Source organism: Diabrotica undecimpunctata, chromosome 4, assembly GCF_040954645.1.
Source record: "Diabrotica undecimpunctata isolate CICGRU chromosome 4, icDiaUnde3, whole genome shotgun sequence".
NCBI classification, from domain to species: Eukaryota; Metazoa; Arthropoda; class Insecta; order Coleoptera; family Chrysomelidae; genus Diabrotica; species Diabrotica undecimpunctata.
The window spans coordinates 3,875,394-3,895,659 of NC_092806.1; the positions used below are offsets into that span (position 1 = coordinate 3,875,394).

The following is a 20,266-nucleotide window of genomic DNA, read 5'->3' on the forward strand; positions in this document are numbered from 1 at the left end:
TATATTTTATTCACCATGACCCACCAACTAAAAATATATCTAATGTCAGTTGCGAGTTACAGATGTTGGCAGAATTGTGCCGACAGCTAAATAACACAACACATTAACTACTGTTTACTCTGTCTTTGTTATCACGCGCTCTTAGTTGTGAACTAATGAGCCAGTTGACCTGGAAATTCCAAAGATTGATACTCACGGGCAAACACTCGTGTATAAATGTGAGCGATTTCTAGGTCAGAGGCTAAAGGCAACTTTAGATAGGGTTAGAAATCGAGTCCGCCTCCTCATACCACTTACAGGGGAAATTGAACGAACACACACAAACTCCCGCACATACTTATAAAACATTCATTTGGCCCTTTATAGAGTATAAGTCTAACTTATATTATCTTCTGAGAGATTATCAGAAAAAAAGACTACTCGCTGATAAACGCAGAATTCTGCGTAGTGTAAGGAGAAAACCCTGGAGATTCTTATCCCATGAAATCCATAATACCGCAAATGTTGCCACAATCATCGAGAGAATTAAAACTCTCAACAGCAACTTTACGCTTATAACCATCAATGACCCCCACTTACACCCAAGAAATCCTAAAAAGTACCTGCTCTTATCTAGGTCACATAAGAACCGGGAGACCACAAGAGAAGAACTTCATATTCCGTCCATTCCAATGCAGACCTGCATAGACGAAATCCCGGGCGAATACGCTGATATCCTTAAAGCTACTCTGCTAACTTGTAACGATAAGACTACCAAAGAGAATTGAAATACTATTGTAAAAATAATACCTCAATCAACCATGGGAGCTTATCGTCTATACCTTGCCTAGCTCAGTATCTCAAGGGTGAGTTCGTCTTGTCTTAAACTAGGGATTGAACCTGAGTTCTCAGTTGATAGCAAATAAGACAAATTTTAACCAATCATATTTATTTAAATCAATAAAAAAAACAATAATTAACCCTGCCAAAGCTTAACAGTTATAAGTGTTACTTATTGCTTCGATGGGCGGCTTGTGTGTTCTAGCTGTTGGATCCTCCAATTAGAAGTTGTAGCTTCTGGAGAGCTGCAGTCACACGTGGCTGTATGTCCGGACCAATTATTGAACTCCAAATATGCCAATAAAACCAATAAACCAATTAAATTGTCCAGTAAACCAATAAGTTTTATATCTCCAATAAACTAAAAGGATAAGAAACAACATGCATTAGAAACACATCAAAAAGAAAGGTTTAACTTCCTTGCCATCTTACAAAATTACACTTAAACAAATAGCATATGGCAAGGATAAAATGAAATATGAATGTTACTACTTAGTTAAATTCTGTTAAAGAGTCCTAATGCATATATCAGAAAAAAAAATGTGCTTTGGAAAGAAAGTAAGGTTACAAATATTGGAAATGTGGTCAGAATTATAGAATAAATATCACAATGAAAGTACTTACCCCAAGAGAATTTGTAGACCATAAAAATGAGTCTTATAATAATTTTTGCCTTCTTTTATAAATTTCAAAAAGAGGCAAAAAATAATCCCACTACAGAAAAGTTGTTTTGACAGAAAGTGGGAGACTGAATGAAGTTAGCACAGATGTCATAGAATGTTGGTATAGATATCATGAAACTAGCTTGTCAGTCAACACAGAACAGAATAGTCTGCCGAACAAAAGTGAGAGGGCAAATATTTATTCTATGGGACAGAAAGAGAGAAAATAAAGACAGAGGAAGAAGAGAAAAACAGGGGCGCCAACTATTTTTATAAACAAAAAAATAGTAAAAATTAAACTGAAGATAAAGAAATTAATAAATTAATAAAGAAATTAAAATGAAATAATTATTAAAATATAAATTAATAGAGATGTGACGTTTATAACGTTACAAACTTATCGAACCAATCTATAACCTAATCCTTTCCCTTACCCCGGACAGGAGGAGATTGATTTTGTGCGGTTTCCTAATCTCACTACTCAGTGATACCTGTCCGTCCCGGTAGGGGACATTGAGGAACGTTGAAATACTTTTCTACCTCTTGAAAAGTGTTCAACACTATCATGATTCTTATATCAGTTAAGCCCAGAACTAGCGCAGAATCCTATAGACTAATTTTTCTCCTAAACCCTCGAGGTAAAGTCTTTGAGAGGATCCTCCCAAAGTTTCAATTCGAATTTAAAGCTAGACACTTACTTCACTTCATTAATTGAAGCAGCCGCTTCCGTTTCACTATCCATACACCAACACAATAGGTTCACCATTGGCATCATACTAGACGTCCAAAAGGTTTTTTGATCAGGTTTGGCATGCCAAACTGATCGAAAAATTCCACCACATTTTACTTCCTACATCGCTCGTCAAAATTATACATTACTATCTCTCCAATGGGACAATCCGAGTCAAAGTAGCCAACAAACTCCCAACGCCCTTTACTTCACTAGCAGGAGTTATACCGGGCTTAATTTTAGCGCCAACATTTTACACAGTCTACAATCTATCTCTATATGCTGATAATACGGTGATGATGCTAAGACACTCACCTATATTCGATGGAGCTCAAAATTTCTTAGACAAAATTGTAAGGTGATGCAATAGATGGAGAATCGCATTAAAACCAACCAACACCCAAATAATTCTATCTAGATCTCCTCGCTGTAGGGCGAGAGTAACTCTCTTAAGAGACAAGCTCGAATTCAGAAGAAGATTAGCGTTGGTGTACTATTTGGGTGTTCATTTTAGTATGACTCTCAATTGGGACATTGATATTTAGTACTCTCTACATAAAGTAAGGAAAAAAGCTAATCTTCTAGGTGCGTTGTCTGGTAAAAGAGGTAACACTAGCTCCAAAACTCTCTTACATACTTACAAAACCTTTATAAGGCCAATAATTGAATACAAGCCGGATATCTATGCGTCAATTAACACGTGCCAAAGGAAAAAATCTTGCATGAGAAAACGTGCTGACTATCCGTCTGCACTAATCAACCTTTACGCTATAGTGATCAGAATCCATTCTCTCAGTAAAAGATATGTATTGCGCACGATAGATAGCTGCATGACTAGAGAGACCTTTAACACTTCTTGCCATCGCCTAGGGTACATACTTATAGAAATCCCATTAAAAATGTTCCATTCCTTCCAGCCAAACTTCTGCATTTGACTGGTAACCAACTCCCTGATGAGTCCTAGAAGCTACACTCGTAAAATATCGCAGATAGAATAAGCTGCATGCCAAAACGTTAATCTAGGAGCCGTTCCCATAGTATTAATAGTAACAGCGAGGGTACTTGCTCCTCGACTTCTCCCTGTACAAACAAAACTTACCAATACTGCTACTCCAATAGAGAATGGAGTTCCGCCAGAGTGAGATCTGGCGGATAATCTGGTAATCTGGTGAGAACTTCATCGGGCCTTTGGGTGTTGACTGAAGGCCAACCTTCCGAAGTTATAGGAGTCCAACACTCTGATAGGTTGATCTGGTAACAACTCCAGTGGCCTCAGGATGTTGACTAACAGCCAACCGCTTCTGCTAGAGTATTGATATAGCGGCAGTTCCTTATCGGTCTTAGAGTGTTGATCTGAGACAGACCTATTCCGTGGTTAAGTGTTGATTAATCATTTTCCCCATTGGGCCCTAGATGACGTTGGAGTGGATATAATACATCAAATTTGTCAAAGAGTGTGGGAGACAGGTAAATGGCCTGAGGACTGGACACAATCACTATATAATTACTATTTAAATGGGAATAAGCCACAATTAAAGGTTAAAATACGTTTATTGACGTTTCAATTTCCACTTTGGAAATCGTTCTCAATTTTTTTTTGAGAACGATTTCCGAAGTGGAAATTGAAACGTCAATAAACGTATTTTAACCTTTAATTGTGGCTTACTCCCATTTAAATAGTAATTAATTTAAAATGCCACAAGAAAATAGCTTCAGAACAAAATCACTATATATTCCCATACATAAAAAGGGAGCGAAAGATTTATGTAGCAACTATCGCACAATTGCTCTAATTGCGCATTGCAGTAAGATACTCTTACACATAATTCTCGAGAGGATAAAGCCCTTTTTACTACCTAACATTGCGAAGGAACAAGCAGGTTTCGTCCCCGGACGTGGTACTAGAGAACAAATTTTAAACGTACGGCAGATTGTAGAAAAATCCAGAGAATTCAACATTACAACATATTTGTGCTTCATGGATTATAGTAAAGCTTTCGATTTGGTCAACTGGAGTAAAATGTGGCAGGTTTTGTCTGAAATGGGAGTCCCCAATCATCTGATACTGCTAATTAAAAGCCTGTACAATAACAATTATGCCAGAGTTAGAATAAATGGGGAACTAACCGATAGTTTCAGGGTCACAAAGAGCGTGAGACAAGGCTGCATACTAAGCCCAATTCTATTTAACATCTATGAATGGTGAATGGATAATGCGGAAAGCTACTGAGGACTGGGACGGTGGCATCACCATTGGCGGGAAGAAGATTTGCAACTTGAGATGTGCAGATGATACTACTATCCTCGCTAGTTCTGAAGCTGAATTGATTCATCTGCTACAACGGATAGAAGACGTAAGCTTAACGATGGGCCTTAAAATAAACAGAGAAAAAACGAGAATCATGATAATTGACAGAGCTAACAACAATCAAAATCATCTGGTCATGATAAACAATATCGCTGTTGTAGATAAATTTGTGTATCTGGGCTCATTAATAACCAACAAAGGAGGCTGTACTGAAGAAATAAAGCGGCAGTCAGCAATCGCAAAAAGCGCTATGGCAAAATTAACAAAAATTTGGAAAAGCCATGAAATAACTACCGATACAAAAATGAGACTAGTAAGAAGTCTAGTTTTTCCAGTTTTTACTTATGCATCGGAATGCTGGACCCTTACTGAGAAAGACAAAAAGAACATAGATGTATTTGAGATGTACTGCTGGAGACGAATGCTGAGAATACCATGGGTGGCCCGAAGAACAAATGAATCCATACTGGACCAGCTAAACATAAAGAAAATACTAAGAACACAAATATCAGAACAAATAATAAGCTATTTTGGACATGTGCTTCGAAGAAATTGTCTTGAAAAACTTACCATCCAGGGAAAAGTAGAAGGCAAAAGAAATAGAGGTAGATCTCCCACACGATACACGGACCATATTGTTGCTACCATTGGCGCTCCATTGTCAGAATGTGCTAGAATGGCAGAAGATTCTACTAAGAAGACGAAGAAGAAGAAGAAGAAGAATCATTTTCCGCTCCTTGCCGGACGGAGTATATACGTTCACCTCTCATTTGTCCTTCCGTTTCTTTATCGAGTGTGTATCAACGAACCGTAATTGTTGTTTTAATTTATGACATTAATTATATTTTATTTTTTGAAGGTATTAAAGAGAGGGGTTATCGATACCGTCGCCGTATTATTGGCATTTAAATTTTGCACATATCATCTCGACAATACTAATCTATAAAAATAAAATATTTTATTGTTTATTTGTTTTAAATATATTTTTATTTAAATTTAACCTGAGTTTTACTGAGCCTGCTGTCTAAAAGATCTATCCGCCAAAAATAGTATAAGAAGAAGTGATAGAGTTCAGTATTACATTGAATGATATTATGTGTAACTAATACTAGTCAACCAACCCACTCTTATAGATATTATTAAGAAAATCTACATTTTAGGAGAGAAATTGTATAGCATTAAAAAAATATGGTATTAAACCTAAAATGTCTGGACCAAAGAGAGCTTCTAACACTTCAAGATGTTCTCTGTGTAAAAATAAAACTACAAAAGCATGTAAAAGTTATTAAAATCCAATTTACGATTAACATTTTCACGAATTTAAAAAATTGTAAACATTGAAATTTCAACAAATTAAAAAAAAAACTTAATCTTAGTTTTTATTTTAGTAAGTGCCCAAAGGGTCGTTAAACATCCACTCTCGAAGTCATAGAACTACATATTAAAACATTTTTTTTTACTTTCAATAATTTTGTGATACAACACGTTAATTTCAATAATTGTTTTAATAAAAGTTCATAGTTGTGGGTATTATGGGCAAATTTAGTTCACTTATAAAACCACTCAATTTGATTTAAAACTAGTTGTATTTTCGATTCCTTTGTGTACACGAGCTAGATAATCCTCTTAAATTTTTAGATAGTATTGTAATATAGGCTTAATAAAAACTTAGATATTTACTGAGATAAGATATTTAGATTATTCAGACATATAGATGTAAAATATGTACATGAGAAAATTAAAAAATGTTTTCTTTTGTTTTATTTATAGGATAAGTAAAGTGTTATAGATTATCATATGTCAATATTGTTGATAGATAGATACTTTGGGTTAGGGGATCCGAAGGGGTTTAAATAAATAACGAAATTCATTTAATCGATTGTGTTAAAAATAAGCTACTGTGTTTTTGATAAAAAAATGTAATGGCCTCAATGTGAAAACCACTTTTGGAATAAAATAGTTTGTGTCTTTATTTTAGAAAATTTTAAATCATGTTGAGACTCATCAACTTCTAAAGCCAAATGTGCGCCTTTTTAATATAAATTTTAATGTACAGGGTGATTCATCTAGCATAGACCATTGTCTTTATGTTTTATGAAACAAAATTGTATATTTTCATGTTTTAAAAAGTTCCTTAACAACATGTTCTTAACGAAATAGATCACGTTGGGTCTATTATAAATAAAAAAGGTAAAATTGTGAAATTCTTTATTATTTTTCGAAACATTAAAATAAATACTTAAAATGTTGGCTGTCTTCTTGACAATAACACAATCTTCTATAAGAATCGTCCCGAAATTTGTATAAAGTTTGAGGTGAAATATTTCATACGTCTATAGTTATCCTTTCTTTGAGTTTTGCAATGCTACTTGGTTGTGTTTTATATATTATGTTCTAAAAATAAAGCCACAGAAAAAATTCAAGAGCGTAAGGTCTGGCAATCTAGCTGGTTACTCCATAGTGCCTCTTCGTCTAATCCATCTATTGGGGAAAATTTCGTTTAAGTAAGCTCTTACTATTACAGCGTAATGGGGTGTTGTCCAGTCCGACTGAAATCAGACTTTTTCATTCGATAGATTCAGATAAAGAAAAGTCTATAAATTAAATAATAGTAATACGGGTTGCCCACCTAGTTATTTACACATTTAATCGTTCTCAGCCTTTGCGTCAACTCCACATGATGTCATGTTTATCAACTCCTCCTTTACTATTAGAAAATCTGCTGCTAATCTCCTTTAAATACCTTTTTCAAAAATCTTTCCAATCCATCTTTCCAATACTCCAAACTCCATGAAATTTATAATCTTATCTGGAACACTTGTAAACTCCCAGATATTTGGAGCAATTCTACAATCATTACAAGTAAAAAACCTGATAAATCCTCCAGAACCTCTAAATCTTCTCTTCCGAATTCTCTCTCGTACAACCTGCAAACTTCCTGAAAAAAGTGATTAATAAAAGACTTATTTGGTTCATCGAAAAGCGTAATTTTCTTCCCGAAGTTGAGCCCGGCTTCTGATGAAACGATCTCAAACTCTAAAGTCAGAAAAGGATATCTGGCAAAACTTATAACAAAAGAGCAAAACAACTCTTCATGAACTTCAACCATTTATTGGTGACCTCTCCCTGGACTTCTTAACTAGAAGAGAAGCATCGATAATTTGAAGACTCCAAACCAACCACACCAAACTTACCAATGGTTTCTTGATGTCTTCTGGAACTCTTTAACTTGCCACCATTGCAATGTTTTCCTGACCGTGAAACACATCCTATCGACTGCAAATCATTCACCAACCTGGATCAAGCATTGGACTTGAGACCAACTCTTCAGGAAATGCTCAACAACCCTAGAGCGATCACGAAAACTATACACCGCTCAGCTTTACTACAAGACAACCTAATAGACATTAATTAAAGTGATGTAATTATTATTTTACTTCGTCATTTTATTTATATCTAATGTTAGTGTTCCTGTACCAATGACTATACTTGTCGAGGTACTTTATGTAAATAAATAAAACAATTCTAGTTTTAATGAAATTTTGCTATTATTTTAATTTGACAATTAAACTTTTTGATATCTTGATACAATTATTTTATATTGCTTTAGTAATAAATGCGGTTAATGAAAACTGAAATGAGTCTAAAATAATATTTACAATAATAGCAATTTATTAAATAGATTTTTTTGTGTTGACATTATCTTTAGATATTAGATCCATATAAGTATAAGCAGTGCATTTTTATTTTAATTGTTGCAATAAAACCCGGTTGGAACTGAATAGTTGTTTATCAGTGGGAAGTTTGAAGTGTACTACAAATCATTGTGTCTAAAAATGGAGCAGACGGAAACGATAACGTTAACCGTTAACGAAAAACAATATACATGTAAGTATGTATATCTATTTTAATGTCAATAATAGTAGTTTTGGCCAATAAATTACTGGAAAATGAAACACTAAGTCTAAAATTAGTGTAATTATTTTTTAGATAACTTTCTCTTCTCATTTTTCTTCTTATTCATTCGTGATTTTAAGCAAAAGCCGTCTTCATCTCTTTCAGCGATAGCTCACGCTCGGATATCGTACTAGTTTATCTGTATGTGTCTTTCTAGGTATTAAATCTTCATTGCATTGTTTGCAGCAGCCTTTCAAATTGTGATGTTTTTCCATGATAGGATAAAGAATGGCTTGTTTGTACACATGCACATAAATAGTAAGTCCCAGCTTCAATGAAATGAGATTCCGGAGTAGGGAGTTCTTCAAATCCGAAGATTAGAAACTTAAGAAAAAAAGTATCTTGTCTGAAGCGGTACACATCCCTTTCCCAATGGCATGACTTAACGTTGGAGAGACTTAACTTCTTTTATATCTTCTATGCCTTGGGAAATGAGGCACCTGGGAGAGGTTGCTGCGATGATGCTGCCTAATATAGGAGGTAATGTTAGGCGTCTTTCTCCCCTTTGTCCGTGTTTTTATTATGTAACTCTAATTATGCCTCTTCACTGTATGTGTGCCCATCTAGAGGGCCAATGACTTCTTTATTAACTATCTATCCAGAGATCATGAGTGCCGGCCGATCAGCTGCTGATTTAGTAAAATAAATTTTGCTTTCCTGGCTAGCCGATCTCTGGGAGAATCTGGCCATTAAGTGGGCTTCTATCAGTGCGCGACCTTGATGCTCAGAAATCGGTGCTGGTTGCATCCTGTAAAAAATCATTATTATCTAAAAGTGAGTCCTCTGTGTGTATAGTACCCTCACATGCTAGATACATAGATAGATACATTCAGGACCCAAAAAAATTCGATCCATGACATATTTCTTATTTATTGCGAGATTTAACACTTAGAACTGATTGTTTGGCATATATAAATTTAGAGAAATTCTCGTATAATTACACTTATTAATTTTTATATATTATTTTTAAATTTTTAATAGCATTTCTTTATAAGCAATAGAAATTTATGTTTCATCAAAAATTTAAGTTTAATAAACGGTAAGAAATTAACTTGTTATTGTACTGATTATAACAACCAGACCAATTTGGTAATAAAACATTTTAAATTCAGAACTTTTAATTTAAATATTAAAATGAAATTACCACCAATGGATGCTGAAAGATCCGTGGCTTTAGTGCAAGATGGTCACAGCCAATATTACGTCGTCCGGGTGCTAGGTGTTAGTCGTTGTGCTGTTCAAAAAGCCATTTAGCGGTTCAATCAAAACGATAGCTACACTAGGTCAGGATCAGATCATCAAAGATCTATTTTTGGTTACTTCGTGTTTAAGAAATAGACATCTTACTTTAACTGAGCTGTCCAGTAGGTGAACAGTTCTTTGATGACTTCATAACGCAACTTTATTATATAGAAGACCAGCTCTATGTCCTCAGCTATCTGTGGAATACTACCGAGCCCGATTTGCTTGTGCAAGGGAACAAGAAAATTGGAATTACGCAGATTGGAGCAAAGTTTTGTTCTCGGATGAGTCCAGGTATTTCTTAAAGTCATTAGACGACCGGAAGAGAATCTGGAGAAAGCAAGGAGAACGATTTTAGCAATGTAATGTTGCTAATAGAATAACCTATCAACGAAGCTCAGTTATGGTTTGAGCTGGTGTAAGTTTCGATGACTGTACTGATTTAGTTCTTGTAGATGAAAGTTCCGAGACAGAAACAAGGAATATACTAACCATTTTAAACGAGTATATGGTATCTTTTGCGCAATTCATAGGAACAAAATTGATTTTAAGGACGATAATGCGCATCCTCACTGTGTTAGAATCGTCAATGAATACTTAGAGGATCTCGATATTGTCCGTATGAATTGGTCAGTTTTCAGTCCCGACCTTTATCCAATCGAACATCTATGAGATACATGGGGAATACAAATTAAAAGCAAAGCATATCCATATATATTTTAAAATTTTTTTTTTTTGTATTTTAACAGCCGATTAGAAATGTTTCCAGAGTCATGGCTGGAGATCATAAAAATCTCTGGTTGGCAGACTTTCGAACCACATTCTTAAATAAAAATTTTTAATAAAAGATAGAATCTAAAAACCTATGTCCTCTTCCAGAACGACGGCTGAAGATCATCTAACGGCGGATGAGCCAACCGAACTCCAATTTATGTTGTTATGAGTACTGAAGTCGTATCACAAACTGAGCGTAGTCTTCTAATAAATCCGCATTGGATTTTAATGTCTACAACCTCCATGATTGGTTTTGTTCTGTATTATTGGATGACTGTTATTTGTAGATAGGATTTCAGGTTGATTTTATGTCACGTACTACATATCTTGTTTTTTATATTTCGGCTGGGTTTAAATTTAGCGGATACTAGTTGGCTGGTTTCTCTCACGTATCTTATATCACATGTACCACAGGAAATGCTATAGACCACAATTGTAATATAAAGATGCCGTTTTTGCTAAAACTCGTCTAATTTGATTTGTGTTTACTTTGAAGAATGGAGAAACTTCTTTTGGTTTGTGTGTTGTAGTTGTATCTACTGACTGATTGGTACAAGAGCACGGGGGTGTTGGTAACTGCTTGTATTGGATGAAGGATGATAATGTCAGATGGCATTTAGGTGTCTATCTGTATGGATTGCTTTTCGGTAAACGGCGTATCCAAGTATTCCACGTTGGTGTTTGGTTGTTGAGCCATCCAAGAAGGGGATTTGGTTGTTATTCTAGTTGTAGTATGATGTAGTATGAATTTTTGGATTGATGGACTTTAAATTGCAATAACATTTTTGAAGTGCGTCTATCACGTAGAGCCAAATACCACAAATGCATAGCTAGATTAGCATTCCTGCCTCTTTGAAAATAGTATTATTCTTCTTCTCTCACGTCATCTTTTATTTTATTATTAATAATTTTGGAGTATAGTTGGCGTATTTGGAGTAGTTGGATTTTTTTAACACTTATGATCAAGGATCCCCAACCTGGATAAAATAATATCACTTTGTCAGATATCTTTAAGAGCAGATATTAAAATAGATATAGTAATCACTGATATATGTTACATAGGACCTCAGCTCTTGTAATGGCAGATTAAACCAACACCTAACTTTGATATGAATTTAATTTTATTAGAGCGGTTTTCTGTACCATACAAAAATCACAAATTTTTTCAGTTTTGGATGATTCAAATAATTTCGTTATCTATAAAGATTCTTTTACACTACAATAAAAAAATATTTTATTGTTTTTACTAATAAAATAAAACCAAATGTCCTTGTGATTTTAACATCTCTTTATACTTATTTGATTTATCTAACCCAAAGGTGTCATTAAAGCCCGATTTGGATAATGCGACCTGTTGATACGTCTTTAAAATCAGCAGAACGTCATTGACTTTCCTTTTTATTCTCATATTAAACATAGAATTTTAGTGAAACTATCGGCTTTATACTATTCGATTGTTGATAAGTTGTGAGAGTTACAAATTATCGATAAATTATATATAACAGTATTAACATTAATTATTTATCAAATTTTTAACAAAGTTTTATCAGCCGATGTTAATTCTACACGACTTTATCTTTTGCACTGCAAATTCTTTATAAGTTGAGAATATTTCAGCTATCGGCTAGTATTCAAGTACCTTTTTGTTAAAGTTTGTTATTAAAAATGGTGCTCTTGAAAACTATAACTTTGAATGTTAATGGACAGGAACATACTCGTAAGTTTCGTTTTTTATTTTGATTTGTTAATTATTATTTTTATTTTTTTTTATCCTAAAGTCCAGGTGTTACGATATAATTTTATGTATTTAACAAATTTAACAGTAAAAAGATATGAATTGTTTAATTATTGTAAATATTAAGATTGTTTGAAAAGAACTTTGATTTACAATAAATCTCCTCTTGTTCAGTGCTAGACATAAATCTCCCTCATAATTTCCATCTGTTTCAATTTGGTGTCTCTTGCATCCAGTTTTTTTTGGTTGACAACATTTCAGATCGTCTGTCCACCTGTTATCTGTCAGTCAAGCCCAGTTCCATTTCGATGTTGCTATTCTCTTTATAGCATCAGTTACTCCTGATCTTCGTCGTAGCTGGCGGTTTGGAATCTTGTCTCGCCGACATAATACTGTAAGTCAACAGCGGCAATACACACTGTTTATTTTTTTTTCTTTTAAGTCATATTGGGAAGTCTGACGATTTGAAAACATGGTTCTTTTGAACTTTCTAAAGCTGCTCAAGTCAGACTTAACTTGACAGGGAGACTACGACAGAGAAAGTCAACGGTTTAATTATCTTTTTCTACATTGACTTTCAGTCGCTAGGGAGATCCACGAAACACACATGTCTGATGTTATCATGAGTCTGGCCCAAAAAATCGTATTAGGGAGATTGATATGTTTAAAACATTATATTGCTAACTCCACTGCTCACTAATGCCCTGGTAATACATTTTACTACAATAGTCCTAGCTTTTGGTCTAAATCTATAAAGACGTTTTAGTTAATCATAAAATTAAATGCAAAACACTGCTAAGGCAGCTCCTCAGGTATGAATCAGAAATATGGACCCTAACACAGTAGGATGAGACACTTTAATTCTTTAAGGGTAAAATACGGCAAATATTTGGAGCTATAAACAAGTAAGGGCAGTGGTGCAACAGATATAACTTCGAATTATACCTAAAAACTTTACAATGAAGTAAAAAAATAGACTGTATTTAGTATGTGTTTAATAAAATATATAAATAATAATAAATAATACCATATAATAATAATTCTTCTTCTTTACGTCCCATCTCCTCGACGAAGGTTGGCAATCATCACTGCTATGCTAACATTTGACACTACAGCCCGAAAGAGTTCAGTTGAGCGGTATCCAAACCATTCTCTGAGGTTTCTCAGCCAGAACATTCTTCTTCTATGTATGCTGAGCTTTCCTTGAACCTTTCCCTGCATTATTGGTTTTAGGAATTCATATCTATCACCACGTGCTATATGACCCAGATATTGTAGTTTCTTATCTTGATGAAATCCAGTATCTCCAGATTCTCAGCATTCTTCGATATGTCCACATTTCAAATGCTTCCAATTTATTGAGACATTGTTTATTTAAAGTCCATGTTTCCACAGCATATAAAAGAACAGAAAATACATAACACTTTAGTACTCGTTTTTTAAGATTTAGGCTGAGGTCTCTACAACATAATATTTGTTTCATATTATTGAATGCACTTCTAGCCTTTTCTATTCTAACTCTAATTTCTTTGGTATAATCGTTTGCTTCATTTATGTTTGCCCCTAAATAGTTATAATTCTAAACTCGTTTTATCGTCTTATTATTTACGTGTAGATTGATGTATCTAATATCTTTCTTTGATATAACCATGAATTTTGTTTTCTTTATCTTTAGTGACAACCAAATTCTTCACTCGCTACAAAAACCTTATCTAAAATTCTTTGTAGATCTGTAATATTTTTTGCTATTAGTATTGTATCAGCAGCATATCTAATTTGCCGTATGGGTATTCCATTTATTTTTATGGCTGCTACTTCATCTTCTAATGCTGTTTTGAAATTTTTTTCTGAGTATGCATTAAACTGAGTATGCATCTCAAAAGTGAAAATAGCTGTGATAATTACCAACCTCCTTAGAGGAGACGGTACCTAAAGAAGAAAGAAGAAAGAAAGAAGAAAGAAGAAAGAACACCTCTTTTGATTTTTATTTTATTAGTTTTTAAATTATTTATTCTTATGGCAGCTTCTTGTTCATATTACAGTTTATTTATTATTCTTATATCCTGTGTGTCGATGTTCTTTTTTCTCAGTAGTTTTATTAACGGATTATGTTTCACTGTATCGAATGCCTTGTTATAATCTAAGAAACAGACATAGATGTCCTGCTTTACATCTAAACATATCTGTATTAGCACTTTTACTGCATATAATACTTCTTTGGTTCCTTGAGCATTTCTAAATCCGAACTGAGTTTGTCCAATGTCTTGTTCTAGTTTTTTATATATTCTACGATGAATAATCTTTAGGAATACTTTTAGTATGTGGCACATTAGACTGATGGTATGGTGATCGCAACATTGTCTGGCGTTTTTCTTTTTAGGTTTAGTCACGAATGTTGATAGAGGCCATTCTTTAGGTAATATACCTGTTGTGTATATGATATTAAATAATTCGACAATAACATGTATATTGCAGTCGGCGATAAGTTGCAATATTTCTGTCGGTATTTCGTCTGGTCCTACTACTTTCCCAGTTTTCATTTCTTTAATTGTGTGTTTTACTTCACTTTCTGTTATTTCTGGTCCAGTCTCTTCAACGAAATATTCGTTATCCATTTTGTCTTGTTTGTCGTTAAACAGCTGTTCTGTATAGTTTGCCCATACCATCAATTTGTTTTCTGTATCCATTAGTGTGTCTCCCTTTTCATCAACTAGTATATTTTGTTTGTATTCTAGTCTTCTAGTTAATTCTTTTATTTTTCTGTGTAAATTAAAGCTGTCATGTTTATTTTGTAGCTTTTCTATTTCTTTACATTTTTCTTTTAACCAATTTATTTTGCTATTTGAATTTGTCGCCGTATTTCGTTTTGTATTTGCTGGTACAATGATTTATTTTTGTCCTTATATACTCTTCTTTTATTCATTAATTTAGTATTTCGCCCGTCATCCAATCTTTTTTCTTTTCTTTGGTTTTGCGAAGATACTTTTTTTGAAGGTTCTATTAAGTCAGCCTTTATTTTTTCCCAGTTTTGTTTATGTTTTCTTCATTGCATTCAATAATAAGATACCAGGCAATAAATAGTTAGCGGGTGTATTCTGACCAACTCAGATGTTAGTGCAGTTTCAAGTAGAGGCCATAGTGCTCATGAAAAGTTAATTATTTACATAAACATCGACAATACGTGGTTTAAATTTATAATTTTAACTATTTAATATGTAATATAAACACTGCTTGGTAATAAGGTTATTTAGTAAGTACTTCAAAGTTCACTAAAGATGGTCTGATTAAAATCAGAATGGCGACAAATCTTGAAGTAGCTCACTATCCACAAAGGTGGTGATGATGATGTATAGGTAGATGAGGCACATTAATTGAAAGATTTTGGTTTAAGATGAAATCTTTCATTCAGTATCTTTATATTTATGCGAAGATATCTATACGAAGCATGCTGCTCTGTTTGAGTTCCATCGATATCGATACTTAAACTAAGTTCATCTAATCTTCACAGACTCCATGTAACTTTTTTAATACTTTTTTGACACTATTAATACACTCTGCGTTTAAAAATTGGCGAATTAAAGATTTGATAGCACTTTACCATTAATATTTATGCCCGAGCCATACCCTAATTTATTTATTTGCACATTTATTAGGGCATTTTACCAAACAATGGCCGAACTTTCTATCGGTAAATTTAATATCTATTGATAAATATCACTTTAATAAAAAGCATTAACCTTTAAATCATTTTTAATAATTGATGTATTAAAAATTACAATAGGAGCTTAAATTATTATAAGGATTTTTGAACAATAAATAAAGTAGGATTCTATTATAAAAATAAAAGTAAAACAAATCCGTTTATAGGGTTTCTAACGAAATGTAATGTTGATGCTGTAATCTAAAAATATATGATTTCTGATCACTAAATAGGTTAATCGTTATAGAGTACTGTTAGAATTAATTGAATCATAGACTGTTTTAATAAAAAAACAGTTTATTTAGAAAGTTCACAAATATCCTCTCATCACAAATGTCTTCATCATTTGCTTTGACTTATGACAAGGAGCAGAATTCTGTTGAAGAATTGCTCCTCCTTGGGGCTGACATTTTTGGAGTTCTGTGTCCAAACGCTGTTTCAACACAGATTTGTATTTTTGGCTGTTCATCATGCTTTCGATTAGTACCAAAGATCCAAACCCTAAGTATGAAAAACATCCTCCAAACATTTTTTTGTTAGATGTTTTACGGTTTCATCAATAAAAGATGGTGTAAGGTTTTCATTGTCAGACTTCCTGACAAATTTCGACCGCTGTCACTGAACTATAAAGTAAGTTTTATCTGTAAATAGGACTTTTCTCCAGTCATCTACAGGGTGAGTCATGAGGAACTTTACATACTTCTACCATATGTAGAGTCCCTCAGGGAGCATATCATGTGGCCACTAAAAAATGTCAACTCCTCTTCTTTATTAATTAACAGGGTGATTTGTGTAATTGACCATTTATTTCATTTTAGTGTAGTGTTTATACGGCTCATTTGATTTTTTAAATTTTTGCATGATACAGTACACTACTATCAAGCATTCGACTGGTATTAGCTAAACTAAAAAATTCCAGGACTGGCTTTGGAAAAATTAATGTTTTGGTAGAGCTTTTGTTACTTTCGTTCAAAATGCCACATCAGTCTTCGACCACAGAATATGCAGACATAATATTTGTTTATGGATTCTGTAATGGGAATGGTAGGGCTACTAGTAGAGAATATCGCAGGAGATTTCCTAATCGTCGAACTCCCAGTCATCCAACATTTGGGTCAGTTTTTAATTATTTGCAAGCAAATGGCACTTTTCCTAGTGGAATAACAGAGCGACATGTAGATGAAGCGCAGGAAGATGACATTATGGACGCCGTTACTATGAACCCTACAATAATCACTAGACAAGTAAGTCGAGAACTCAATGTTACTCAATCAAAAGTAAGTAGAGTCTTACAAAAAAATAATCTATACCCATATCACATTCAAATGGTTCAGCGACTACATGCTGGAGATGAGATCGATAGGTTGGAATTTTGTAGATGGATTAACAATAATCGACCAACGCTATACAGGACACTATTTACAGATGAAGCCCAATTTACCAGAGACAGGATAAATAATTCACGAAATTCACATGTGTGGATAGAAGAAAATCCCCATGCTATTCGAGAACGTCGTTCTCAGTTAAGGTTTTCGGTTAACGTGTGGATTGGTGTCATAAATAACCAATTAGTAGGTCCTCACTTTTTTGATGGTCCTTTAACAGGGCAGGTCTATTTTAACTTTCTACAAAATATTTTGCCAAATTTGCTTGCCAACGCGAACGTTGCTATCCGAGGGATGTATTTTCAGTATGATGGGGCACCCCCACACTTTTTACTGGCAGTGAGACAACATCTCAATAATGTTTATGGCAACAGGTGGATAGGACGTGCAGGTCCTATTTCGTGGCCTTCAAGACCCCCGAATTTAAATCCCGTTGATTACCATATTTGGGGACGATTGAAGCAACTAGTTTACGCAGTGAATATTAATAACCGACAACAATTAATTGATAGAATTATACATTGTTGTAATACTATTAGAAACGATCCCCAGAGTATCCGTAATTCAATACGTCAATTAACAATTCGGCAACAAAAATGTGTACAGGCTGCAGGGTTCCATTTCGAAAATCTATTTTGAATTATTTTTATTTTGTTACCATTATTGTATCTTTTCCAGTTCTAATTTATGGGTTTATCATAACTATGTACATATTTTTAGTTTTTTTTTAAATTGTTCTTCGTTATTGTTAGTAGTTACTGTTTTTTGTTGTGCAGTGACTCAGTTTATTATTTCAATTAAAATGTTTGAAATTTATAACATTTGTTTAAATTAATTACCTTATAATTTGATACTTCATTATGGTTGTTCTATTTTTGGTAAGATTTGATCGTTCACTAAAAATTTAATAAAAGTGAGACAACATTGTCGCATATGTCGTTTTCATTGGCTATTTATGTAGTTTGAAAATCACTTATTGCATTTTAAAAAATATATATACAGGGTGTAATATTTAATACGAATCGCTAAATTAATTTTTCCAAAGCCAGTCCTGGAATTTTTTAGTTTAGCTAATACCAGTCGAATGCTTGATAGTAGTGTACTGTATCATGCAAAAATTTAAACAATCAAATGAGCCGTATAAACACTACACTAAAATGAAATAAATGGTCAATTACACAAATCACCCTGTTAATTAATAAAGAAGAGGAGTTGACATTTTTTAGTGGCCACATGATATGCTCCCTGAGGGACTCTACATATGGTAGAAGTGTGTAAAGTTCCTCATGACTCACCCTGTATAGTACAATTAGAGTATTTTTTAGTCCACAACAGCCTTTGTTTTTTTATTATTTTAGTTAGAAGCTGTTTTTCTGTGGACGCACTGCCCTTTTACCATTCTCCAAAAGTCTTTTCTTTAAAAAACTTTCTATTTTCTTTAAAACTTTCCAATAGTTAAGCCTAAAATTTTGATAAATTTCTCTAGAAATCTATTATAAACAAATCATAGCTATTTTATTATTGACCAAAAACTTTTTATAGAAGTGTTTAGAAATAGGAGTATAAATATAAATAGGAATATAAATAAAATTTGCAACAAAGTCAAAATGTGCAAAAACACCTAGAATAGGCAAAAAAGATAAAAAAGGCATTTTGACTATAATTCGAGTTTTATTAATAACATCATATATTATTTTCAGTAAACACTAATGATGTAAAACCAGGAGACTCTCTGAACTCATACCTTAGAGATGTGTTACACCTTACAGGCACCAAGAGAATGTGCTTTGAAGGAGGCTGCGGAACCTGCACGGTGGCTGTGGAAGAAACAGTGGATGGCAAATCTAATGTTTATTCGGTTATGTCTGTAAGTACACACCGGTTTTATTTTTATTTAATCGTATCTTTCCTCGGTGCTTTTTAAGTTGTTTCTGTCAAAATTGTGTTTTTCAGAACTTTGATTTTCATGATAATTATTTTATCTATATTTTCTTTTGATTATAGTGTATTTTTATGTATGAGAGAGTAATAAAACAATAAATTATGTATGCAAATCCCTAAACTGTTGATACGGGTGACTCAATGAAAAACAGATATTTGTCAACAAGTTTACAGAAGTATATAGGAAAACAATTTTAAATTGACTATGACCACCAGGTATAAAGGTTGGAGCAGAATAGAATACAATAGTTGTGAGGGTTACTAATCCCTAAATAAGGTTGCCAGTGTCGGAGTGATGGAGGTTAACAGGTACTAATGAATTTGCAAGAAAAGTAAGATGTTTATTTTATTGGTTATATATAACCAATAAAAGTTTAATAAGTAACTACCTATTTGCAAAATAAAGTTTAATTCTTTAGATAAAATAAAACGTTTTATTTTATTTGAAATGAGTGCATTCCACGAAGTAAGGGTTTCAACAATCAAACATTTAATTCTTTAATTCCAGGAATCTACGACAGTAATTTACTAGATAATTACCTTCTAAACTTATTCCACAGAAAATGTGATAGTGGGTTTTTCCATTTTGTAGGAAGGTCCAAGTGGCGTATTCAAAATTCTTAACAGTTCACTAAAAAGTTTGGAAAATTTGGAAGTGCCGTGTAAACGCCGAAAAATTGGTACTTTAACAGTTAATGAAAAAACATTAATATTTAATTGTTTTAAATCATTTACAGACAAACGTTTATGTGAAAGTGTTGATGAGACCGTTGAGTTAGTTAGCAGTACACTTGGTGTTGGGAAATCTACGATTTACAGAGTTATTAAAGAAGAGAAATGTGGTAGTTTTCAAATGCCACGTAATGCTCCAGGGAAATCAAAATTTCAAATAGAATATCATTTTAAAGAAGGACTTCGACGGAAAGTGCATGAATTCTTCTTTAGACAAGAATTTCCAACATTGGATAAAGTTCTTGTCTCAGTTCAAGATGATAAGGATTACCCAGAAATGA

At 33.4% G+C, this 20,266-nt stretch overlaps 1 protein-coding gene across 2 annotated transcripts in view; it reads left to right on the forward strand.

The window, feature by feature from the left end:
* The first annotated feature begins 8,255 nt into the window (after positions 1–8,255).
* The window catches only part of LOC140439052 (xanthine dehydrogenase-like), a 40,594-nt gene continuing 28,583 nt past the window's right edge, over positions 8,256–20,266 (forward strand). The window contains exons 1-2 of one of the 2 annotated variants that reach the window (XM_072528693.1): positions 8,256–8,407; positions 19,013–19,179. In XM_072528693.1, the coding sequence (XP_072384794.1) occupies positions 8,356–8,407; positions 19,013–19,179 (219 nt within the window). In that variant the 5' untranslated portion in view covers positions 8,256–8,355. Of the gene's footprint in view, positions 8,408–12,066; positions 12,210–19,012; positions 19,180–20,266 lie in introns of those variants that run through there. The other variant, XM_072528694.1, reaches the window with a different exon arrangement.